Here is a 26,762-nt window from a genome sequence, read left to right as displayed (position 1 = left end):
TTTGAGATGGAGTCTCACTCAGTCGCCCAGGCTAGAGTGCAGTGGTGCCATCTCAGCTCACTGCAGCCTCTGCCTTCCCTCTGCCTCCCAGGTTCAAGCGATTCTCCTGCCTCAGCTGCCCGAGTAGCTGGGATTACAGGAGCCCACCACCACACCTGGCTAATTTTTGTATTTTTAGTAGAGGTAGGGCTTCACTATGTTGGCCAGGCTAGTCTCAAACTCCTAACCTCAGGTGATCCACCTGCCTTGGCCTCCCAAAGTGCTGGGATTACAGGGGAGAGCCACCGCACCCACCCTTTTTTCCCTCTTTTTTTGAGATAGGGTCTTGCTCTGTCGCCCAGGCTGGAGTGCAGTGGTGCAATCATGGCTCACTGCAGCCTCGATCTCCCAGGGCTCAGGTGATTCTCCCACCTCAGCCTCCCAGGTAGCTGGGACTACAGGCACGTGCCACCACGCCCAGCTAATTTTTATTTTTTTGTAGGGACGAGGGGTCTCCTTATGTTGCCTAGGCTGGTCTCGAACTCCTTGGCTCAAATGATTTGTCCGCCTCAGCCTCCCGAAGTGCTGGGATTATAGGCATGAGCCACTGTGCCAGGCCAATTTTGTTTTTCTTAACTGCAGATTATTTTTCTAAAATAAACATGGAGGCCGGGCGCGGTGGCTCAAGCTTGTAATCCCAGCACTTTGGGAGGCCGAGGCGGGTGGATCACGAGGTCAGGAGTTTGCGACCATCCTGGCTAACACGGTGAAACCCCGTCTCTACTAAAAATACAAAAAATTAGCCGGGCGTGGTGGCAGGCGCCTGAAGTCCCAGCTACACGGGAGGCTGAGGCAGGAGAATGGCGTGAACCCGGGAGGCGGAGGTTGCAGTGAGTGGAGATTGCGCCACTGCACTCCAGCCTGGATGACAGAGCAAGACTCCATCTCAAAATAAATAAACAAACAAACAAACATGATTACTTGCCTAAGAAACAGTCAATAGTCCAAATAATCCTTTTTTTCTTAAACATTTAATGTCTTAATAACAAAAATACCAGGTTTTTTTTTGAATAAGTGAAAATTAAACATCTAAGCTCTCTTTTTGAGGAACCGGTGATTTCCAAAGGTGTTTATAAAAGCCAGAACTCTACCAGCAGAGTGGATATAAGACTAAGAATTAACAAACCACATAAAAGGTGGCCGGGGAGTGGGGGGAATCTTCTCTTTGAGACAAGGAAACAATCAATTTACTAGGGGCATAGTGGCCTTCTAACAGGTGAAAAGAAGAAAAGGAGACCAAACAACCTGTTTCATCCTCTGTAAATAAAACCTTGGGCGGCATATTGCCAAAGAAACACGAGCCAATATAAACCTTTACATACTGGGCGGCCAAACTTCACTTTTAGACAGTATATTAATTACGTAGTCAATAACCATGGGTTTCGTTAGTGTATTAGATACCACGATCAATAGTATTTATACTTTTTGAAGACAGCCCACTCAGGAAACAGAAGTGGGGGAGGGGAACATTTTTGACCCTGCGGTTCAAAAAAGGAACAGCACGCGAGAGATTAGCAAGGTTTCAATGGAAAGCATAAAACACTGGAAATATGGACAGAAATCAGATTATTACCCTTTTATTTTTTTCCCTGCCCCTTTCACAATGAGACTGGAGGGAATTCAAGAACCACTTTAAATAAAGGCGAAATGATTAGATTTTTTTCTCCTAATTGCTTAACGCTGATGTCACGGTATACGCAAAATCAACATTGATCTCTAAGTCAAAGAGCAGAAATAGAACAACATGAACAGCCTTTCGAGGTAAACTATATCCCAGAGAATTCTACAAACTGTGGGCCAGAATCTATTTAGGCAACCCTCAGGGACCAAAATCTCTGAAAAGCCCAACAGTGGAGCCAGTTTCCTCTGCTGGTGATCTGATCTTTGAGTGGAGAAATGTTAGAAACAGCCTCCTCGAGGGAGCCCTCCCCCTGGCACTGCCCCTGGGTTTCCAATCACATCCACGGAGACGTGCTGGCTTCATCACGCTGGCCACTGAGAAGGCACGAGGGCAGGTGTTAGTGTTCCCTGGACACGTCCTGTCCTGGTGCCACGGCTGGTCAGGCCTCTTCACTGTGTGGACAGACACGTGGGGAGAGGAGGGAGTGCTGGGACTAGTAGGCATAAAAGACTGGTTACTGGGCTGAAAGCTAGATCGCCACTTCCCACCCACAATTTGTCAATCCAGAAGAGGGTTGAAGACTGTTATTTTCTCGTCGATGCTTTATAAGCAAGGTCAGACAGAAAAGAACTTCCATAAAAATGGCTGAGGCCTCAGTCAGAGACTGAAATGCGACCCAGTTACCATCTCCTGAGACTAGAGAAGGGTAGGAAGGAATGTGTCTAAACAATTAGCGAGGTTGAGCAGGAGTCCCTCTGTGTCTGTCCTCAGGAACGGAAGTCATCCCGTCTAGGGCTGGCTGGCTCCTATGTCAACAGCAGACAGCGACGGGGTAGACGGACAGGACACCATCACTCCCCATCTCCCAAAGCCTCCACAGGCGGCATGTGCAGCGATGAGCAGCAGGTCCTCTGGCTGCAGAGTGACCGCCGCACTGCCGGGGTACGAGGGCGAGATGTGCAGCCAATGGCAGGCGGTGTGTTGCAGCCACCAGATAGATAATTAATATGATTAAGAACACACAGAGCGAGCATGCTTTTGCTGACTGAAAGGCCCACTAGCATAATTACTGTTTTCTTACCAGCTCACTGTCTGTACACATTTCAAAGCCTGGTTGGTGTTAGACTGCTGCATAAACATCAATAAAATCCCAAGTGCCAGATCATCAGCATCCTCAGGCAAAATGGCTTTTTGTTTTTAGTGTTTTCGTGCTTTTAAAGATGCATTTCAGGGCTGCAAACACTAGGAAGAAGGATCTCCATGCCTTGGACTAATCTTCGGGTTGATAATGAGTTAACATCTCCCCCAAGTGAACATTTATTATGAAGGCTAATTAATTGCTTTCCAGTTATAGGAACTCTTTGCATTCAAAGAAAGTAGGATTCACAAGCAAAGAATATATTGTTTATTAAAACAAAGCAAGGGAAACAAAAGCCTTCAAAATGCTTTCCATGTAACATAGCTTTAGTCAAAAAAACAAAATACACGAATACAGGAATGTGTACAGGTAGAAAAAGTACGCATTCACCAAGCGAAGCGCGGCATTAATTGAAGTGAAAAGTAAAGAAACGCTTTGTAGCCGCTTGGATTTCCTTAGAGGACAGCAAGTCAATGCTTATCAGCGGTCCTCAGAAGAGACAATTTTGATTAATATCAGACCCATCTGACTCAGTCTATTAAACCCTGAAGGAAGGATACTCTTCAGATATAAAAGATATGCCTTTGATTAATAATTCTACCCTATTGCCATTCCAAGCATTAACAACTACGTAGCACCTCTAGAAAGAGAGAGCCTTTGAATTCTAGGAAGACACACTTACTAAAATACCCAGGTGCCCACAACCGCTTCTCAGGTCCCCATGCTGAGAAGAACCCAGGTTGTGAGGGGCGGTCACCGCCGGAGAAGCAAAAACCTAGTTACATAATTTACTTCACGGTCTGAAGTTAGGGTCAGTGACTTATGACATAATTCCTGCTTGATGATAATGAAATTGACAGAAGCCTGAAGACAGAGGGAGTGACTGGTCTTACACTAACCACTGGCTGACTCCCTAGGCCTGACGCGGTCTACACCACAGCCACCTGAGCGTATTTTCCTTTGCCTACCAATGGGTTCTGAGATGCACGTAAGAGAGGAAACTGCTTAGTCCGCCATAAAGAGCCTCTGTGCTGTGAAGCTAACACAGGATTATCACACGGAGGTGGAAAGAAATCCATTCCATTCTGGCTCTTTATTTGCAAACTTCTGCCCGATCGGCACTGCTCCCCTCACATCAATGCGCTTCTCCTGATACTCATGACCAGCCTTCGGCCGTACTCTCTGTAGTCCACGGGCTTCACGTCCATCACAGTGGCCTTAATTCGAGACTCGTCCTTCAAAAAGAGAGAAGCAGTTTGTGAGCGGTGGAAGCGTGGCGTGGAGCAGTGAAACCCCTTTTGCTTCAGTGGTTTCAATGAGCCCAGCGGGAGGGAACGGACACACCGGGTTCAGAGTTCAGTCATTCCAGTGAGTGACAGCCTCGTCCTGAATGTCTGGGGCTGGGCGAGTGAACAGGTCCTTTCTCTAGCACAGGCCCTTCTGATTCTTTACCCAAGCTCCCAAACACTCAGAAGCCTAGAATCCTAGTGACATGGACTTTAGAGGGTTTCTCTAGTTTCATTTATTCTCCCTACTGCAGGGGATACAGCCCAGAGAGGACAAGTGACTTGCGCAAAGCCACACAGCTAGTTCTGAAAGCTAAACTTTCAAACTTCCATTTCAAGAAAAGCTGAGTGGTGAAAGAAAGAGCACCTGCAGCAGACGAAGAGGACCGAGTCTGTTGTGTCTCAGCTCTGGGGAGGCAGCATCTCTTCACTTCACCTTCCCTGTCCAGACACGATGGGGCTGAACGACCCCAAAAATCCCCCCCAGCCCCACCCCACTCCCTGACATTGTTTCACAGTGATATCTGATCCCCTATCTCATTTAATGTTTATAGGAGCCGCCTAAGAACAGGCATTAAGGTAAATACATGAGTAAACCCTGCAATAAGCAGGGGCGTTTCTACCACTCCCCCTTCCCACTCGTACGTTTACACTCACGGCCTGAATGGTGCCTTTCCGGGCAGAACGGAGTGATACCCAGGAAGGCTGCACAGGCGAGCCCAGGGCTGTCACACTGCTGTGTGCTTGGTCGGTACTAAATCCCGTGATATTCATAAGCACGATCAAGAGCAAAGCTCTGAAGTCAGGCTGCCTGGGTTGGACTTTAGCTCGGCCACTTGCTAGCATGCGACTTAGGCAAGTGACTTGTTCTCTGAATGCCCGTGTCTCTCTGCACGTAATTCCTTCAGTGGCAAAATGGGGTAACCATAGTTTCTACATATAGGGTTACTAGGCTCAAGTGAGATGTTCCACATAAAGGATGTAGAACAGTATCTGGCAGACCATGCTCAATAAATACTGTTTGATTATAACTATAACTAAGCTGGGCACGGTGGCTCATGCCTGTAATCCCGGCACTTTGGGAGGCCGAGGCGGGTGGATCATCTGAGGTCAAGAGTTCGAGACCAGCCTGGCCAACATGGTGAAACTCCGTCTCTACTAAAAATACAAAAATTAGCCGGGCGTGGTGGCAGGTGCCTGCAATCCAAGCTACTCGAGGGGCTGAGGCAGGAGAATCACTTGAACCCGGGAGGCGGAGGTTGTGGTGAGCCAAGATCATCCCATTGCACTCCAGCCTGGGCAACAGAGACTCTGTCTCAAATAAATAAATAAATAAATAAATAAATAAATAATCAATATATGGTATTATGGGCAATTTAAGGAATTTTCAAGGTAGTTTTAACTACATGTGGTCTTTGTTTCATATACTGACTGATTTAGAAACGGGGTCTCACTATGTTACCCAGGCTGGCCTTGAACTCCTGCCTCAGTCTCCTGAGTAGCTGGGACCACAGGCACACACCACCACGCCTGGCTCATATACTTAATATACTTCTCTACAATCTAAATTTGTCAAAGATGTGACTCTACTGCATGCGTTATAATTTTTTTGTCAGAACACAGACGAAAAAATCCTAGGATTTAACTGAAATAAATAAATAAATACATAAATAAATAAACAAACAAACAAAAAAACCCATATAGTATTCCCCACCCCCCACCGTTGTTTCGACAAGACACTTAAGCTCTCTCTCCTTCCTCATCTGAAAATAGGGATCATAACAGCACCTGTGTTGGGCAAAGTCAGCACCGGGGTCTGGCACACAGTGAGCACCGTAACTCCCTGCCAGTGAGTGTCGCGACACTGCCGTGGGTGACAAACAGCACCTCCCCACCACTAACCCTGCTGCCCGGGCCCTTACTTACATTGTAGGTCTCCACTTTGACCCTGACTCTGAATATGAAAGATCGGAAGTTGGCATTCTGGAAAACTTCTTCAAATGCCTGTTCATTCTGCAAAAACAAATATAAAACTTGACATATGGAAACCACTGGACAACTTGCAAATACTGATAAGACTTTTAAAAAGACTTCTGAAAATGCATCTCCTGTGTAGTTTGAAATCACTTAGGAATGACTCATCTACAGGTAACATTACATAAAACTGTTTTAAGTAGAATCTTATTGAAGATTAAAACACTCATCACATTCATAGAAGGTAGAATGGCAGCTGTCAGGGCCAGGGAGAACAGGGTTTTGGAAAAGGAGCTATTGCTTAATGTGCAGAGTTTCAAATCGCCACCCATAAACAGTGTGTCTCCATTCTCCCCGTCCCTCCATCCTTGGAAAACACAAGTCTGTCGTCTGTCTCTATGAATTTGCCTATTAAAGAAAGTACTGGAAAAGGATGGTGGTGACGAGGGCACAGTAATGGGAATGTACCCAACGCCACTAAACTGTACACGTAAAAATGGTTACAAAAGCAAATTTGGTTATGTGTGTTTTACTAGACACAAAAAATTAAAAACGTTCTTAGGAAGTTTCTAAAGCTTTAAGGCTGGGCACGGTGGCTCACACCTGTAATCCCAGTGCTTTGGGAGGCGGAAGCGGGTGGATCACTTGAGGCTGGGAGTTCAAGACCAGCCTGGCCAACATGGTGAAACCCCATCACTACTAAAAACACAAAAATTAGCTGGGCATAGTGGCAGGTGTCTGTAATCCCAGCTACTAGGGAGGCTGAAGCAGAAGAATTGCTTCAACCTGGGAGGCGGAGGCTATAGTGAGCTGAGACTGAACTACCGCATTCCAGCATGGGCTACAGAGCGAGACTCTCAAAAAAAATAAATAAATAAATAAAAATAAGAGGAGGTCAGGTATGGTGGCGCGTGACTATAATCCCAATGTTTTGGGAGACCAAGGTGGGAGGACTGCTTGAGGCCAGGAGTTCAAGAATAGCCTGAGGAATATAGCAAGACCCCATCTCTACCAAAAAAAAAAAAAAATTTAAGCCAGGTATGGTGGCGTGTACCAGTAGTCCCAGCTACACAGGAGACTGAGGTGGGAGGACTGTCTGAGCCCAAGAGTTTGAAGCTGCAGTGAGCCATGATCACACACCACGGCACTCCAACGTGGGGACGAGGCAAGACCTTGTCTCAAAAAAAAAAAAGGAAAAACACTCAGAAGAAAGTTCAATATCATTCATGATTTCAGCCTCTGTATTTATAGCTACTGATTTGGCGTGCAAGCAGAGAAGGCTGTTGAGGTGGGCAAAGGCTAGGGAAGGCCTAAAAACAATCCTTTTCCCTCTCTCACTCCTCAAATGCAATTTAAGTTTCTTTATTAAAAAAAAAAAAAAAAAAAAGAGTCTGGTAAACAGACAGGAATTAGAGAATATACTTTGTATAAAGATGCATAAATAAATGTGTAATAACTATATTAACAGAGTTGATTGAGAACTTTGACAAAAAAAAAAAAAAAATTAATAGTTCACACCAACCTAGTATTTTTTGCAAGTCACGCAGAGCGTGAAAGCAGCTTTGCTATACATAACTCTTTTCTGTAAAGGTTACTTGATTAAAACCCAAACCTCAGATATGAAAATAAAACAATGGGTTAAAGCTTGAGAAAATCACACGGCTGCAATTATGCTTCCAAGACGAGGGGCGTGGAGTGCGAACTCCAAGATCTCACGGTTCCTCGGGGAAGTTTCTATGTGTCCTCATTCACCGGCAGTAAAAACAGTCAAATATAATAAGCTCATAAAAATCCTGAAAGGCTGACTTGGGCCTTAAAATCTGATACAAAAATTGAGGACCAGGTAAAAACAGACAAAAGATACTATCACACTTTAAAGTCAATTCTAGTTATTTCTGTAACAGGATTTGTTGAGACTATTTTGAGAGCTCTCATGGACAATTTAAAAAAAGAGTCAGGGGCAGAGCCCAAACAGACAGAACTGGGGACAGGAAGAAAAAGAAAAACACACCAGAACAAACGGCAAAGCCTTTCGTCTTTGTGGCCTTTACAAGTATTCCAACCAATGTGGAGGAAATCGGGGGAAAAAGCCATCTACAGACAGGTGCCCATTTATGTGGCCCAGAAAACATAGCTTTTATTGGTCTTCCTTATGTTTTATCTAAGCAACTACTTTTCCTAAATTCAGCATTATTAGCCATCTATTCTGTGCATTAAATAAACCTAATATGTGAAAATGCAAACTTATAAAAATGAAATGGACAAAGCTATCTTATGGAAGAAAGTCACTGCATAAGAATTGCATCTGATGGGCTGAAATGGCAAATGGCAGGCACCTTATATGTGCATTTATTATTATTGTTTTATAGGACAGACCCAGGAACTTGATATATGTGCATTTTAACCAGGATCTGACTCAACTTTTCTGGAAGGTATTTACTATGTTAAAAAAGCATGCCTGTAATAATTCAGGTTGTTTCAGGGACACCTCCCGACCTAAGTCATCTCAGGCACACTAGCTCTGATGTGCTAATAGGAACAGGAGAAACAAGTGGCTTAGATTTAGAAAGTGCTTTGGTTTTAAAGTACTTTTATATACATTATTTCATTGTTAAGCACATCCAAAATGGACAAAATTAGATAACATCAGATGAACTCTTAAATAATTACCAGGCTGAGAAACTGTATACAACACCAGAAAGAAACAAACTAAAAAATATAAAACAGCAAAAAGAGAGTCAGTGTCAGGCAAGGCTGGCTCACACCTGTAATCCCAGCATTTTGGGCAGCTGAAGCGGGCAGATCATGAGGTCAGGAGTTTGAGACCAGCCTGGCCAACATGGTAAAACCCTGTCTCTACTAAAAATACAAAAACTAGCCGGGCATGGTGGCGGGTGCCTGTAATCCCAGCTACTCAGGAGGCTGGGGCAGGAGAATCACTTGAACCCGGGAGGCGGAGGCTGCGGTGAGCTGAGATCGCGCCACTGCACTCTAGCCTGGGAAACAGGGCAAGACTCTATCTCAAAAAAAAAAAAGTGTGTGGGGTCAGTGTTATAGAATGAGAACCATTAAAAGTTATAGAAGTTATAATAAAATATGTGGCTGACCTTGTCTTTTAATTCCCCAAGATAAGCAGCATTTTGTCCAAGGATAGCTTCAGCAGACTCCTGGAAACAAGTCACCCACTGATTCTCTTGAAAATCTGCAATATTTACCTAAAAAACACAATTCTACATTATTTCAGCAAAGAAATAATAAAAAGACACACTGAGAAGATGGGGAGAGGTTAATGTTCTTTTTCCACTTATTAAAATAATTTCCAGAGAGGGCCAGGTGCAGTGGGCTCATGCCTGTAATCCCAGCACTTTGGGAGGCCAAGGCGGGCGGAACACTCGAGGTCAGGAGTTTGAAACCAGCCTGGCCAACATGGTGAAACTCCGTCTCTACTAAAAATACAAAAATTAGCCAGGCATGGTGGCAGGTGCCTGTAATCCCAGCTACTCAGGAGGCTGAGGCGGGAGAATCACTTGAACCCGGGAGGCGGAGGTTGCAGTGAGCTGAGATCGCGCCACTGCACTCCAGCCTGGGTGACAGAGAGAGGCTCATCAGATTAGTTCCTGTCCAGGTGCAGCTGGCTTTGGATGAAGGGTTTTGAGTGAATTGGGGGAGTTCTCTGCATTTTCAATTGCCCACTCTGCAGTCCCTAGGAGGAGTTCCGTGAGACAGCTCTGTCGCTGCTGGGCACCCAGACAACTGAAGAGCCTGCCCGTGGGCCTCTGTCAGTCACCAAATTGACCTGGCAAAAGAAATGAGCAATCAAATGTCTCCCATTGGGCTGTGGTGTAAAATTAAATAGGAGAAAGTCAAGGAAGAAAGCAGATCTCAAAGAATCCACTTGCTAAAGTAAAAGCCTTTGTAGAAATACAAGTAGTTTTTCTTTAAGGCATCATTTTGACGATTTTACATCTTCATTTTGCATGTGTACAAGGCTTTTAATATAGAGAATGTTATGATGAAAAATAAGGTGACGAAACCAGTTAAAAGTGAAAAGCACTCTCAATACACAGCAACAGTATCACATCCTGGGCTCACACTTCCTTTACCCTGCGCTATCCTTCTAAGAAGCAAAGAGCATCTCATTACATAGGGCAAGAACTACAATGACGCAGACGTGTGATAAATATCAAATCAAACAAGTGTGCGGGAGATTGCGCTGTGGAGGAGTTTAACAGAAAGGCTGATGTTTCCATAAACTAAAACAAATTTTCTTCATCTTAGTTCAATGAAAAGTTTATAGTTTACAAAAAATGAGCCTAAACGTAGAACTTTCCTGCTAAGCTAACATTTTATTTATTTATTTATTTATTTATTTTATTTATTTATTTATTTTTGAGACGGAGTCTCGCTCTGTCGCCCAGGCTGGAGTGCAGTGGCGCGATCTTGGCTCACTGCAAGCTCCGCCTCCCGGGTTCATGCCATTCCCCGGCCTCAGCCTCCCGAGTAGCTGGGACTGCAGGCGCCCACCACCACGCCCGGCTAATTTTTTTGTACTTTTAGTAGAGACCGGGTTTCACTGTGTTAGCCAAGATGGTCTCGATCTCCTGACCTCGTGACCCGCCCGCCTCAGCCTCCCAAAGTGCTGGGATTACAGGCGTGAGCCACCGCACCTGGCCTATTTATTTATTTTTTAAAGACAGGGTCTGACTGTCATCCAGGCTGGAGCGCCGTGCCACGATCACGGCTCACTGCAGCCTTGACCTCTCAGGCTCAAGTGATCCTCCCACCTCAGCCTCATGAGTAGCTGGGACAAGTGCATACCAACACAGCCAGCTAATTTTACTTTTTGTAGAGACAGGGTCTTGCCATGTTGCCCAGGCTGATATCGAACTCCTGGCCTCAAGCAATCATCCTGCCTCAGCCTTCCAAAGTGCTGGGGTTATAGGCACGGGTCACCGCACCTGGCCAACATGAACATTTTTCAGGCTTCTGATATATTACTGCCAAATCATCTTCTGGAAGAATGTGAAACTGTTTTCTTTTTCTCTTTTTTTTGAGACGGAGTTTTGCTCTTGTCGCCTGGGATGGAGTGCAATGGTGCGATCTCGGCTCACTGCAACCTCTGCCTCCTGGGTTCAAGTGATTCTCCCGCCTCAGCCTCCTGAGTAGCTGGGACTACAGGCACCCGCCACCATGCCGGGCTAATTTTTGTATTTTTAGTAGAGACAGGGTTTCACCATGTTGGCCAGGCTGGTCTCAAACTCCTGATCTCAGGTGATGCACCCGCCTCGGTCTCCCAAAGTGCTGGGATTACAGGTGTGAGCCACTGTGCCTGGCCTTAAACTGTTTTCTTAAACTGCTATTATCACCTAGTTCTATCATTGAAAACAAAACAAAACAAAATAAAAACCTTAAGGCTGGGTGCAGTGGCTCAGGCTTGTAATGACAGCACTTTGGAGGGCTGAGGTGGGAGGATGACATGAGGCCAGGAATTTGAGACCAACCTGAACGGCAGAGCAAGACCCTGTCTGTACAATAAAATAATTTTAAAAATTAGCTGGGTGTGGTGGTGCACAGCTGTAGTTGCAGCTACTTGGGAGGCCAAGGTGGAAGGACTGCTTAAGCCCGGGAGGTTGGGGCCACAGTGCGTGGTGACGATGCCACTGCATTCTATTCTGGGCAACAGAGTGACACCCCTGTTCCTTAAAAAAAAAAAAAAATTTTTTTAAACCCAACTTTACAACTTTTTTTTAAAGGTTTTTAAAACAGAAAGAAACAATTCTTAAAATGCAAAAAAGCAACAATCTCACATCAGCACACCATCACATTCCTCTGAAGTCAGCTATACTAAAGCTAGAGAATAGATTATCCACATGAAAATGACTAAATACGGGCATTGGCTGTATAAGTACAATTAGTGCTGTCTATAAATGCCGTTTTCAAATTAATTTACTTCACAGCAGTTATCAGCAGGCAAGTGTCACTGCCGCTATGGTTGTATGACATGCACGAAAGACTGAATCAGCTGGGGCATCTCAACACCACTTGCTGGCATGAAAAAGAGGATGATAAGCTCTTCCACACCTACTCATCTGCAGGCTTCCCACCAGGAATGACTTTGTTTCTACTGTTGTGAGCACAGTGCCTGGCACATGGGAGGGCCTCAGTGAACACAACCGTGGTTCTCATCTACCGAGGCTACTTACTGACAGGATCATGCGGTACTTGAAATTGGGAAATTCGGTGTCGCACTTCTCACAGCGGTACAATCCATTCTGTTGATCGATCACTTTCTTATTGCAGTCCTGAGTCGGGCAGGCTTGGTACATGCAGTTCTCTTTGCGAAGATACACCACCGTGGCCACAGAACTAAAGTAGTCCGGCTTCGGGAGAAAAGAACAGCGTGAGGCACGGAGCTGCGCCTGGGATCGGACCGAGAGGCAGCTCAAAGCCTGCCCTTACGTTTAGGTGGTAAGTGTCTCTATATCCTCAAGATCACACATGATCACAGGGAATCATTCATTCTCTAGTTTTAGAAATCACATGTGCCAAGTACAAAACCCATGAAGGTAATAAGCCAAGTTCTAATAAGCCAATTTCTGAGGCAGATAATTCCTTCACAATAAAAGAGTTAATCCTAAATTACACTGAGTTAATTAAAAGTGAAATTGTTTTCCTGTTTGCTTGAACACTGTATGAAAGACAAAGATTTGTTTCTCCCGATCCTCTGATCCTCCAAAGGCCACAGACGTAGGAAATACAGAATGCGGACCACAAACATCCAGCGCAGCAACGATCAACCATCCCTCCCGTGCTCAAAACACGGCAGTCATGTCTAGGCCTAGATTCACCTTTTCCTTGTCTAGGCCAGGGATCAGCAAGCTGCTTCTGTAAAAAGCCGAACAGTAAATATTTCAGGCCTTAGCAGCCATTTGGTCATAGTCTTTGCTGCAACTACAAGCACACCTTACTTTATTGTGCTTTGCTTTACTGCACTTGACAGATAACGGCATTTTTTACAGATTGAAGACTTGTGGCACCCCTGGGTCAAGTAAATGCACTATTTTCCCAATAGCAGGTGCTCACTTTACGTCTCTGTGTCACACGAAGACACAGTAATTCTTGCAAGATTTCAAACTTTTTCATTATATACGTATTTTTTGAGACAGAGTCTCATTCTGTCGCCCAGGCTAGGGTGCAGTGAGTGGTGTAATCTCTGATCACTGCAGCCTCCGCCTCCCAGGTTCAAGTGATTCTCCTGCCTCAGCCACCCAAGTAGCTGGGACTACAGGCGTGCACTACCACGCCTGGCGAATTTTTGTATTTTTTAGTAGAGATGGGGTTTTGCCATGTTGGGTAGGCCGGTCTCGAACTCCAAACCTCAAGTGATCCACCCACCTTGGCCTCCCAAAGTGCTAGGATTATAGGAGTAAGCCACCATGCCTGGCCCTTTTTCATTATTATCATATCTGTTATGGTGATTTTTTTTTTTTTTTTTTCTGAGACAGAGTCTCGCTCTGTCACCAGGCTGGAGTGCAGTGGCACGATCTCAGCTCACTGCAATCTCCACCTCCCAGGGTCAAGCGATTCTCCTGCCTCAGCTTCCCGAGTAGCTGGTACTACAGGCACCCACCACGCCCAGCTAATTTTTGTATTTTTAGTAGAGACGGGATTTTAACCACATTGGTCAGGCTAGTCTCAATCTCCTGACCTCAGGTGATCCGCCCGCCTCGGCCTCCCAAAGTGCTGGGATTACAGGAATGAGCCACCGCGCCCGGCCTATGGTGATCTTTAACGTCACTACTGTAGTTGTTTTGGGGTGCCACTAACTGCACCCATATAAGATGGGGAACTTACATTGATAAATGTTGCATGTATGCTGACTGATCCTCCAACTATTCCTGTCTCTCTCCTTTGAATACACAAATAAGAAAGCCAACAGCCTTACTGCTGATATGGAGTAAGTTGCAGTGGTCTACATAGAAGATCAAGCAAGCCACAACATTCTCTTAAGCCAAAGCCTAACCCAGAGCAAGGCCTCACCTTTCTTCAATTCTGTGAAGGCTGAGAGAGGTCGAAAGCTGCAGAAGAGGCCAGGTGCAGTGGCTCACACTTGTAATCCCAGCACTTTGGGAGGCAGAGGCGAGAGGATTGCCTAAGCCAAGGAGTTTGATACCAGCCAGGCAACATAGTGAGACCCAGTCTCTGCAGAAAACTGTCAGGGCACGGTGGTGTGCACCTGTAGTCCCAGCTACTCCAGAGGCTAAGGTGAGCTGTGATTGTATCACTGCACTCCAGCCTGGGTGACAGAGTGAGACTCTGTCTCAAAAAAAAAAAAAAAAAAAAAAAAAGCTGCAGAAGAAAAGATGGCAGCCAGCAGATGTTGGTTCATGAGGTTTAAGGAAAGAAGCCGTCTCCATAACGAAAGTGCAAGGTGAAGCAGCAAGCGCTGATGGAGAAGCTGCAGCAAGTTATCCAGAAGATCTAGCTAGGACCACCAATGAAGGTGGCTGCACTCAACAACAGAGTTTCAACATAGACAGAATAGCCTTCTGGAAGAAGATGCCACCAAGAACATGCGTCCTAGAGAGTAGAAATCAATGCCTGGCTTCAAAGCTTCAAAGGACAGGCTGACTCTCCTGTTAGGTGCGAATGCAGCTGGGGACTATAACGTGAAGCCAGTGCTCACTGACCATGTCAAAAACCCTAGGGCTCATAAGAACTATGCTAAATCTACTTTGCCTCTGCTTTATAAATAGAATATCAAAGCTTGGATGACAACATATCTATTTATAGTGTGGTTTATTGAATATTTTAAGCCCACTGTTGAGACCTACTACTCAGAAAGAGAGACTCCTTTAAAAATATGACTGCTCATTGACAATGCACCTGTTCACCCGAGAGCTCAATGGAGACACACAGTACAAGGAGATTAATATATTGACAATGCACCTATTCACCTGAGGGTTCAATGGAGATGCACAGAACAAGGAGATTAATATTGTTTTCATGCTTGATAACAACATCTATTCTGCAGCCCATGCAGATCAAGGAGTAATTTTGACTTTTTAAGCCTAAGAGACACATTTCATGAGGCGATAGTTGCCACAGTGATTCCTCTGATGGATCTGGGGAAAGTAAATTGAAAACCTGAAAACCTGAAGAGAATTCACCATTCTAGATGCTATTAAGAACAGTTGGCTGGGCACAGTCGCTCACGCCTGTAACTCCTGGCACTTTGGGAGGTTGAGGCAGGGAGATCCCTTGAGCCCAGGAGTTTGAGAGCAGCCTGGGCGACATGACAAAACTCAGCCTCTACAAAAAATACAATTAGCCAGGTGTGGTAGCACCTGTAGTCCCAGCTTGGGAGCCTGGGGAGGTTGAAACTGCAGTGAGCTGTGATCAAGCCACTGCACTCCAGCCTGAGTGACAGAATGAGACCCTGTCTCAAGTTAAAAAAAAAAAAAAAAAAAGGAACATTCAGGATTCATGGGAGGAGGTCAAAATCCCAACATCAGCAGGAGTTTGGAACAAGTTGATTCCAACCCTCATGGTAGACACTGAGGCTTCAAGATTTTGGTGGAGGAGGGATCTGCAACAAGAGAACTAGAATTACAAAGGGAGCTGAAAATGGGCCTGAACTGCTGTAATCTCAGGATCAAACTTGAATGGATGAGGAGCTGCTCCTTACGATGGGCAAGGAAAGTGGTTTCTTGAGATGAAATCTCTTGTGGTGAGAACACTGTGAGCATTGTTGAAATGACGACAAAGGATTTAGAATTTGCATAAGCTTGGTTGATAAAGCAGTGACAGGACCTGAGAGGGAGAGACTCCAGTTTGAAAAAGTTCTCCTGTGGGTAAAATGCTGTCAAACAGCATCGCCTGCTATGGAGAAATCTTTTGTAAAAGGAAGAGTCAACCAATGTGGCAAACTTCACTGCTGTCTTATTTTAAGAAACTGCCAAAGACACTCCTATGTTCAGCAACCATCGCCGTGATTGGTCAGCCATCAACCCTGAAAAAAACCCCCACCAGCGAGAAGATTACAACTCGCTGAAGGCCCAGATGATTGTCAGCATTTTTTAGCAATAAAGTTTTTGTTTTAAGAGAAGGGGTCTTCCATGTTGCTCAGTCAAACTCCTGGGCTCATGTGATCCACCTGCCTCAGCCTCCTGGGTAGCTGGGATTACAGAGAACCGAAAGAGTGGGTGTCCCATGACAGGACAACAAGGATCTATCCAGTGTTTAATTCTCGAGATGTTCTATAAGAGCACTTAAGAGCTGCTGTTGACAATGATGGATAAGGGTATACGTGAAATGAGACAGTAGGAATGAAACCTACACTGTATATGATGAAAATAAAAGAGCAAGCATAAAGGAGAAATACATTATCTAAACACTAAACTGCTGGCAGAACACAGGCTTAGATCAAGATGGGAGGAGGGTGTTTAAATACAAACACTGAAAGGAAAGCCGCAACTAAAAGTCAAATGTCAGGGCCAATCCTCGTCAGGGAATGCCGGCAACTCTCAGCCTATGAGGTTAACACACTATTCTACAGCCAGGAACAGCACCTGTGAAACTGCCTCATGTCTGACACTGAGCCGGACTCATGCTCATCTCAAAAAACATCTTTTTGATATGTGGGTGCTTAAATTTGCAGGAAGGATCACAGGAAAGAAACATGGACCCGAAGGCAGGTGATATTACACCATGAAGCTTGACTGTCACCCCTGCTCCAAGACCCCTCTACGAATTGACTCCAAGAGTTCTTCAGACTCTCCTGCCTCCAGTCCCCTGAGGGGTAACACATATTCCCATGAGCACACCTGGCTACTTTCCTCTGCCAGTGATGCTCAACCCCCATGCCACGCTCAGGTCACAGCCCTGGGTAAGAATTACAGCTCTGACAGCTGGTGCCGAAAACCAAGTTTCTAAATCCATCCTTCTGCACACTTTACAGCCCTCTGTGCAGGTGGTTAGGGATGCTGGGTACCTTGTCGCCTTGGCCCAGGTTCTCGGATTTGACCTCATACAAGGTTTTCCAGTTGGTGTTACCCCCTCCGACTCCGCCGCTCTTTAGATCAGAGATGGAAACACCATCTAAGGCTTGTCCTTCTGCGTCAAACCTGAAAACATGAACGAATAACGATGACGAGCGCTTGATACGATGTGCTTCTGCTTCTCCACGTGCAACTTGTTGCTATGCGCCAGACACGGGTTTCCCACCACCCGCCCAGCTTTCACACAGGTCACGGTCATGTCGGCTGAAGTTGGTATCTTCGTAATTATATATTTTTTAAAATATTTAAATTAAAAAAAAAATTGTGTCAGAGTTTCACTCTGTCACCCAGGCTGGAGTGCAATGATGCAATCATGGCTCAAGGCAGCTTTGACCTCCTGAGCTCAAGTGATCCTCCCACCTTAGCCCTGCTAAGTAACTGGGACTACCATGCCCAGGCCCATTAAAAAAAACTTTTTTAGGCCAGGCGCGGTGGCTCACGCCTGTAATCCCAGCACTTTGGGAGGCTGAGGTGGGTGGATCACGAGGTCAAGAGATCGAGACCATCCTGGCCAACATGGTGAAACCCCGTCTCTACTAAAAATACAAAATTAGCCAGGCGTGGTGGTGGGTGCCTGTAATCCCAGCTACTCGGGAGGCTGAGGCAGGAGAATCACTTGAAGGCAATTCTCAGGAGGCGGAGGTTGCGGTGAGCTGAGATCACCTCATTACACTCCAGCCTGGGCAACAAGAGCGAAACTCCACCTCATTTAGAGATGCGGTCTTGCTATGTTGACCAGGCTGATCTCAAACTCCTGGACTCAGGCAATCCTCCTCCCTCGGCCTCCCATAGTGCTGGGATTACAGGGCGTGAGGCACTGCTCCTGGCCCAAAGTCTACTGAAGAAACGGAATGACCTTTCTTTGAATCTCAGTTGCTTTGATGCCCCCCAGTGGTGAAGAGAATCAGTGCCAAAGTACCAAAGAATCTTTTCTTAAACTAGCCTTGCATATTGGCAGTGGCCGGACCTCCCCAGGCCTAAAATCAGAAACTGGGAAAGTCAACAACCCGTAAGCGATAAAGTGGCTGTCTGGGGTAGTCCTTTAAGCTGCTAATGCTCATTCTCAGCCAGCAGCTGCATTGTGATCATCACCGAAATGTACCAGTGTGGAAAGGTACAGTCAATATACCATGATAGCAAAAGGGTGTCCATAAAAGGCCTCCTATGCCTGATACAGAAGCCAAAAGTGGTTTTTTTGTTTTGAGACAGAGTCTTGCTTTGTCACCCAGGATGGAGTGTGGTGGTACCAACTTGGCTCACTGCAACCTCCACCTCCTGGCAAGTGATTCTCGTGCCTCAGCCTCCTGAGTAGCTGGGACTATAGGCACGCGCCACCATGCCCGGCTGATTTTTGTATTTTTTGTAGAGACAAGGTTTCACTATGTTGGCCAGGCTGGTCTTGATCTCCTGGCCTCAAGCAATTGCCCACCTCGGCCTCCCAAAGTGCTGGAATTACAGGCGTGAGCCACCGTGCCTGGCCCAAAAGATTTTATAACCCAGAGCAACTTATCAGAAGGCATTATCTTTTTTCTTGTAGATTTACCTTCTTAGTGAAATTTTACTTTTGCTAATATTGAAGTTAAATTAATTTGTATTAAATTATTATGAAAACTGATTGTACTTCTTGATCACACATCAATTGATATGAAGGAAAAGGGGCAAAGGAGAAAGTGGCTCGGGAACACAGCGGTGGTGGAGAGGAGCTGACCGGAGATGAAAGGCCAAACACCATCCCAAGGTGGGTAACCACACAAAGAACAGGTTCCTTAAACAGAGACCATCTAACAGAATGGATGTTACCCTGAGCTGCAGACAGCTGCCTTTACCTGTCAGACAAGCGGCTAAATCCCTCACAGGGGCACAGCAAGGCCCATCCATCTGTTTCACCACTACTAGCTACACAAGTTTACGGTTTCAAAAGCTCCAAGGAGACATTTGCCACCAAAGACCACTCGTCAGGAGTCAACAGAGCAAGGAGAGAGGCGGCCCTTCTTACGATAAAAACTCTGCATTGTTATAGCCAAGATCTAAACATCTCTAATCCTTGTCCAGGTAGCATGTATGCACTGAGCTTGTCTTTGATCAATGCCAAGTTATTTTATTCTGGGGACAGCCGTGCTTTTTATGTTGACTGGGATCATGGTTATTGACAAGTAAAAGATGAAGACATTAGTGTGGGAATGCAATTAACCTGGAGTCGAACTCCAGAGCCTAAAAGAAAATCAAGCAATAAGAACAAAGCAAATCTGTGGCTAGTTCTGGTCAGACTATGAATGGGCCCTGCAGTTCGGTAGATATGTGTGGACCGTACTACTCATGAGGATGGCTCAGTGACATGAACATTCCAGAAGACGCTTCATGAAACTGGTCAAACACCAGTGCCATTGGTTCAAATGACTCAAAACAAAGGAGGAGTATGTAAAATGAGCTCATTCTTTAGCTGCTTAAATCCTAAGATGCAGCTGGAAACCGACACTCTTCCCCCGTGACTACAGCTACGGGAATTACTGAAGCTTGAGCCAAAGTGTTTTCCCTGCAATTCCTGCACCCTGTGCCTCAGTTTGAAGCACTCTTTTAAGACAGAGTTTGAACGTCCTAAAAAGCTAGATACAGCGAGGAGATTTTAACAGGCTCTCCTCATCCCTTGAGTGCTTTGGGAATAACAATCTAATCCTAACAAAAAGCCCATTGCTCTCACCACACTTGATCAGAGTCTAGTGAATACACACTAGAAGATGTGATCCGCAACAAAGACTTGACAGAGAAAGCAAACATGTGTTCCCCCCAACGCCACAGAGGCCCAGAGCCTAAACCCTGGAAAGAAAGGTGCCTTCAGCACACCGCTGCCGAAGCCTGGCTGTCCCTTCCTTCGGCAGGATCGAGGTCAGCAGGCAGCACTTACATTCTAATCACCTCCTCCCACTCTCTAGGTTTGTCCTGGGATTACAGGTTTGTCAGTTTAAGGGCTTTAAAGCCATCCTCACAGAGGGCATAATGCCTTCAAGAAACACAGAAGCTGCACCATTCATTGACGAAGCCTTCTGCTTGGCAGAAAGCTCCCATACTGACTGTAACCAGCTTTTCTCAAAGCCCAGCCTCAAGTGACCCTTTGTTTAGCCCCACAAAACCTACCATCCACGAAGCTTATAGGCCTCTGGGATGTCAGGATTTGCAATGATAGTGCTTGAAGACAGCACGGAGAGGCTCCGTCCACCGAAATCAGAGACTCGGGCTCCTTTGATAGCCAACACGGGCTGTCTAGAACCATCAAATTTATCAGCCTGTAAAACAAACACCAGACATATACAAGTGTCACTAGCAGGAAGAACACAGAAGATTTTTATAGAAAACAAGGCAAACAGTCAATAGTAGAGTGAATGTAATCAGTGTACATGGAATCCATACAAGACAGACCTCACACATGAGAATCTACTCAGAGACACATCAAAACTATCACTGCTTTCCTAGAGTTAGGGGAAAGAGCATTTCCCCGCGTAAAGCTTGAATCACAGCAAATCTCACAGAAGTAAGATAAAGGATTTTAAATATTTACCAGACAGCACAATCCTTCCCATCTACATGGTGAAAGCCCCCAACTCACAGGACAAAACCGCCCCCACAAGGCGCTCCTCCTGTGCGTGCTAACAGCCCCATCCTATAGGACAAGACCCCCCCAACCCCAGGAGCTCCTCCTGTGTGTGCTGAAGGTCCCATCCTATAGGACAAGACCATACCCCAACTCCAGGAGCTCCTCCTGTGTGTGCTGAAGGCTCCATCCTATAGGACAAGATGCCCCCCAACTCCAGGAGCTCCTCCTGTGTGTGCTGACAGCCCCATCCTATATGACAAGACCCCCCCACAACCCCAGGAGCTCCTCCTGTGTGTGCTGAAGGTCCCATCCTATAGGACAAGACCCCTCCCTCCCCCAACTCCAGGAGCTCCTCCTGTGTGTGCTGAAGGCCCCATCCTATAGGACAAGATCCCCCCCAACTCCAGGAGCTCCACCTGTGTGTGCTGAAGGCCCCATCCTATAGGACAAGATCCCCCCCCCCAACTCCAGGAGGTCCTCCTGTGTGTGCTGAAGGCCCCATCCTATAGGACAAGACCCCCCCAACTCCAGGAGCTCCTCCTGTGTGTGCTGAAGGCTCCATCCTATACGACAAGACCCCGCCCAACCCCAGGAGCTCCTCCTATGCGTGCTGACGGCTCCATCCTATAGGACAAGACCCCCCCCCCCAACTCCAGGAGCTCCTCCTGTGTGTCCTGATGGCCCCATCCTATAGGACAAGACCAACCCCCCTCCAGCCAACTCCAGGAGCTCCTATGTGTGCTGATGGCCCATCCTATAGGACAAGACCTCCCCTCCGCCCCAACTCCAGGAGGTCCTCCTGTGTGTGCTGAAGGCTCCATCCTATAGGACAAGACCACACCCCAACCCCAGGAGGTCCTGTGCGTGTTGAAGACCCCATCCCAGCACTTACATCTTCCCCCCATAGCGTAGCAGTCACCACCTTCCCGGATGTGTCCATCAAGTAGATATTCCTCTTGGCAACTTCTCTGTTGTTAGACCTCACTGTGATTTTAGTGGCATCTTCATAGCTCTTGCAGATCCCGATGATGTCTAAAACACACGCACGTGTTAGCAGGAGGCGGTCAAGGCTCCCACTCTGACGCCAGCAAAGGGTGAATGACAAGCACTGAAGCCTGACACCACCCCGTACACTGCAAAGAAAGCTAGTCATCCCTGCTCTTCCTTCTCATACACGAGCTTACCTACAAGTGAGTCTTTCGACTTGTTCTCGAGGTCATCAATCCCCGTGAAATCAAACTGAACCGTAGGTAAATGATGGTCGTCCTCACAGGGCATGACGGAAGTCTCATTATTGAAGGTCATCTCGTAGTCATTTTTAACAGCTGTGAACTGCTTATTAGCAATCTTCAGGGTGCCTTTTGAGAAATAATACACCTGCAAAGGAGGCCAAGCCACAGAACCTAAGACTACCATCAAATCGGACAGAAACCCCTAGTCTGCCACCACACACCCCTCCCCTGGGCCAGCGTCTTCTCATCCGCACTCCACCCCCAGGCGGTGTCAGTTCTGAAGTCAGCACGGCCATACCTTGTTCACTTCAATAAGAGGAAAGAACTTGTCCACTTGCTCATTGAAAGCTGTAGCTCTGATTTCACCCTGCAGAAGCACGTGGGCAGGTTAGGGCTGTGGGATTGAACACAGGCCACCCCAGCACCAAAGTGACATTGGGATTGAACACAGGCCACCCCAGCACCAAACTGACATTGGGATAGAACACAGGCCATCCCAGCACCCAAGTGACATTGGGATAGAACACAGGCCACCCCAGCACCAAAGTGACATCTTGAGAGCAGTGGCCCTTGCACAAACAGGGTCCAGAGAGGGCTATGGACATCCCAGGAACCCGCATTTTACAGTCACACATTCAAGTCATTGGCCCCGCTGAAGAATGAGAATTTCAACTAGCTGATCCCATAATCATGCTGCATTAGCCTCAACTGAGAAACAGAACAGAACAAAACGGCAATGATGAGTTTAATTTATTCTGACAATAAAACAAAAAAAGTTGAATACTGAGGCACACGCCCAGAGCCCACGAGGAAGGTGCTGCACGGGGTGATTCACCGGCTCCCTCCACGGTGCCCTCTCAGTGACAAACCACTTCACATTCGGAGCCATTGCCAAAAATGTCAGAATAAGTCATGTTTGCAAGTCGCTTGTGATCTGATTTTCACTTTTGCTTTTCTGTCAGCCAAAATTTACAAGCGGACAAGAAATTTTAGCCAACCACCATACATTAGAGCAATAATTTGTAAAAAAATTAGGTTCTAATATTGATTCTGCCATCACACAAACATTTTGGGTGTTATATCAACTTCCAAAAGACACGTCTATTTTTTTCTCCCTATTTGGGAGTTTGAACAAACAGGAAATCTGCAGCAGTTTGAAAAGAATGCTGAAGTACATTTTAGGAATTATTATTATTTTTGAGATGGAGTCTTGCTCTGTCACCCAGGCTGGAGTGCAGTGGTGCAATCTTGGCTGGCTGCAACCTCTGCCTCCTAGGTTCAAGCGATTCTCCTGCCTCAGCCTCCCAAGTAGCTGGGACTACAGGCACCTGCCACCACACCCAGCTAATTTTTGTATTTTTAGTATAAAGGGGGTTTCACTATGTTGGCCAGGCTGGTCTCGAACTCCTGACCTCAAGTGATCTGCGCACCTTGGCCTCCCAAAGTGTTGGGATTACAGGCGTGAGCCACCACACCCGGCAATTTCAGGAATTATTAACAAAACGAATGGACAGATTAACAGCTATCAAGACTGTCGTGCTTCCATGGCATAGAATTTTGTCTCATCATCATGGTTTTGTTTAGTTTAAATAAAGCAAATAGAGAATCTGCACAGTCAGAACCCATTTCCCACAAAACCACTCCCATATCGAGGTCACAACTGTGTGCCTTCTGCTGTGGCCCAAAGCTCCACGGTGCTCGCAAGCAGGCATCACCTCCCGGTGCTTTGAGTGCACCTGCCAGCAAATCAGACAGTCTCCAGCTTCTCCTGCCCATGAGGCTACTTATATATTTAGACAACTACTTTCTACTGCTACAAACGCTGTCATTTAAGATCAAAGATTTTATTTATGACCTTAACCCTCTACTCCAGACAGCATCAAAAGACTATGACAGAGGGAAAAGCACAATAACAATCGTGCTTCTCTCTGGCCTACTATTATTCTTCACCTCATAGGCCCGCAGAGCTGAGCCTTTTGTTTCTCAGCGAGTCCACTGCCCTTACTCCCCAGCATGACAAATACTCACACTTTCATCAACCAGTTCCAGAGAGAAAAGCTTCCCTTCCCCTCGGGAGTTGCTCCAGGTACGGATCTGACTTTTGTTGGTAACACGAGCACAAATGGTCCACCTACAAACCAAATCGATCATATTAGTGTTTGGGGTCTTCCTTGGAAAATATCAAGTAAGAAATCATCTTCCTACAGCCTTTCTCGTCTTACGCATATTCCGTTTTCCAACCTGTATTTTAATCCAGCTAATTAAAACCCCAAGATGACACATCGGTTTGACAGTTTACAGAATAAGCAAATAGTAAAACATGCAAAGTGATTTAATACTAACTCATTCTCCTGTCAAATAAGTAAATTTATAAACTCTCTCCCTTCTCCAAAAAGCATCACCAAGGCAACCATATCCCCTTAATGAAAGGTTCTAAGCTGGAAAATACAGTAACACCAGCAATTATATTTTGCCAGTTTTCAATTATGGGAACTGATATAACTGGTGTTACACTTCTGTCTCATTCCTAACGCACCCTGAATAGAATACACGATGTTGGTGGACCATCAGGGAGAACACACCGAAGCAGCATGACCTTAGAGAGAGGCATGGAAAAAGGAGGCACAGGGCACATTAGGTACCCCACTTATAATTTCACAGGGAAAAATATCTTTCCTACATTACAGAGTATTGAAGAATAAATATAAACATATCTGGAAGGATTCTGAAAAAATTTTTAACTATTCAAATTACTTTATTTTGTTTATTTATCTTGAGAGACGGAATCTCACTCTGTTACTCAGGCTGGAAGGCAGTGGCGCAATCTTGGCTCACTGCAACCTCTGCCTCCTGGGTTCAAGCGATTCTTCTGCCTCAGCCTCCTGAGTAGCGGGGATTACAGGCATGCTCCACAACATCAGGCTAATTTTTGTATTTTTAGTAGAGACAGCGTTTCACCATGTCGGCCAGGCTGGTCTCGAACTCCTGACCTCAGGTGATCCACCCGCCTCAGCCTCCTAAAGTGCGGGGATTACGGGCATGAGCCACCGCGCCTGGCTTCAAATTAATTTTTAGTGGAAAAAAGTCATATAAAAGAAATTTATGTTCAGGGTATGTTCATGTGTTTAATACAAATAGCGCAGATTATTTTAGCCAACTAAACCAAAGACGAAGTCACCTTTTTATAGGAGAAGATTAAATGCCTTTTGAATTATCAGAAATATTTATTTTTACTCATAAGACTATCAACTGATTAAGCAATAAGTATTTTTAATTTCAAATTCTTTCAAAATGAGTGAAACCCCACAGGCTATGGCAGATTGCTATTGTTGCTATATTTTCCAACAAGAGTTAAAATTTGCCACAATTTGTACCCCTTTCCTCCTCAGCAAAAAAAAAAAAGAGTAAACCCATTCTATTTGGTGATATTTGGTGGTGACCCTGAAGTTCACGCATAAATAACTCGAGTCCATATAGCTTCTACGATTTCATAAGTACGCTCTGAACTTATTCTGTGCAACAACTCACTTGGACTGGTAAGGAGTGAGGCTGGCAATGGGCACCACTTTGGACTGTGTTCCCCCAGAATTGTGTGACAGGCTGGGACCTGCAGCTTTTCCAAATGTCTTTGAAGCACCATAAGCCTTAGAAACAGTGGAACCTTTAAAAACAAACGCAAACGAAAAGGAGTTATTACTATTCTACTTAGCTTTTTTATAGTAAGCTTTACAGTAACTCTAAATTTTGGAGGAGCCACTAGTGAAATCATATAACATGAGAGGCAAAGCTTTTCCTTTTTAGTATGCAAGAGATATGCAGATCAAATAGAGACTGAGGCTGGAGGCTACAAAAGCAATCTAGAATGAAGGCTGCGCACACAGCAGCTCACTGCTGTGCTTGCTGATGTCAGCCCCGAGGTCTAGGTAATAATGGTAATGAATCCAGACACTGCTGTTTCTGAAGGCCGCCCTCTTAAACACTTCTCTTGCCTCAACGCGCAAGATAACGGGGGAGAAAAAGAAAATCAACTTTTGTAACTGGTAAAACTGACGGCAAGGCACTAGTCACATGAAGAAAGACAGGATGTAAGGGACCTATCACAAATAGATCGCCTCCAAATCCCCACACAACTCCCAGATCTCAATGCGTCTGAAGGACTAGAAAGTCTAGAATGAAGTCCGTAAGAATGAGTTTAGTCGGGTGCAAAGGGCAGGAATCAGTTTTTGGTCAAGACATGTAAGTGGGTGACCACTAAGAACCTTCCGCCTCCTTAATCCAAACCTAAGCAGCTGCCCTGCACTGGGAAAGAACAGGTAATCAGATGAGTTCTTTTATACGCACCATGTATCTGCAAAACTCAACGTCCAAATTCAGAAAATATAATTTAGTTCAGTGATTTCATACCCTCTACATCAAAACATTTCTTCAGAATAGAATTTGGCTAAAAATATCAATACACCATCTATCCAGTATTTATTCACTGGGTTTCCACAGCGTGTGCCACACCCTTCTAGGCAATCATAGTAATTAGTAAAAAATATACATAGGAGTGTTCCTGTGTTAAAATTTTCTATTCTAACTGGGGAGTCAAGAGAGATCAATACACACACAATAGTAATTACCTCAAGATTGTGTAAGGACACACATGTACTTTGTAGAATACACGTGTATACCCATACATAATATATAACTTTATAAAACACATACAAGCATCCATTCATCCAATTTATTTCATGCTGGGTAGCTTCTCCTCAGTACACATCCAGTTCATTTCCTTTCACTACATAGTTTAGGGAACATTAACTGATTTTCATTTTTTTGAG

The 26,762-nt window shown here is 45.5% G+C and overlaps 1 protein-coding gene across 1 annotated transcript in view; it reads right to left on the bottom strand.

Moving 5' to 3' along the window:
• Positions 1-3,042: 3,042 nt before the first annotated feature.
• The window catches only part of RPA1 (replication protein A1), a 67,405-nt gene continuing 43,685 nt past the window's right edge, over positions 3,043-26,762 (bottom strand). Inside the window, exons 7-17 of the mRNA XM_054459762.1 lie at positions 25,468-25,600; positions 23,968-24,070; positions 22,238-22,306; positions 21,892-22,084; positions 21,600-21,739; positions 20,251-20,399; positions 17,052-17,184; positions 12,262-12,438; positions 9,166-9,273; positions 6,011-6,097; positions 3,043-4,033 (exon numbers count right to left, since the gene is read on the bottom strand). Of these exons, the coding sequence (XP_054315737.1) occupies positions 3,929-4,033; positions 6,011-6,097; positions 9,166-9,273; positions 12,262-12,438; positions 17,052-17,184; positions 20,251-20,399; positions 21,600-21,739; positions 21,892-22,084; positions 22,238-22,306; positions 23,968-24,070; positions 25,468-25,600 (1,397 nt within the window). The 3' untranslated portion in view covers positions 3,043-3,928. The remainder of the gene's footprint in view (positions 4,034-6,010; positions 6,098-9,165; positions 9,274-12,261; positions 12,439-17,051; positions 17,185-20,250; positions 20,400-21,599; positions 21,740-21,891; positions 22,085-22,237; positions 22,307-23,967; positions 24,071-25,467; positions 25,601-26,762) is intronic.

This window comes from Pongo pygmaeus, chromosome 19, assembly GCF_028885625.2.
Source record: "Pongo pygmaeus isolate AG05252 chromosome 19, NHGRI_mPonPyg2-v2.0_pri, whole genome shotgun sequence".
NCBI lineage: Eukaryota > Metazoa > Chordata > Mammalia > Primates > Hominidae > Pongo > Pongo pygmaeus.
The sequence above is the reverse complement of the archived record's forward strand: the minus strand, read 5'-3'. Positions and strand labels throughout refer to the sequence as shown.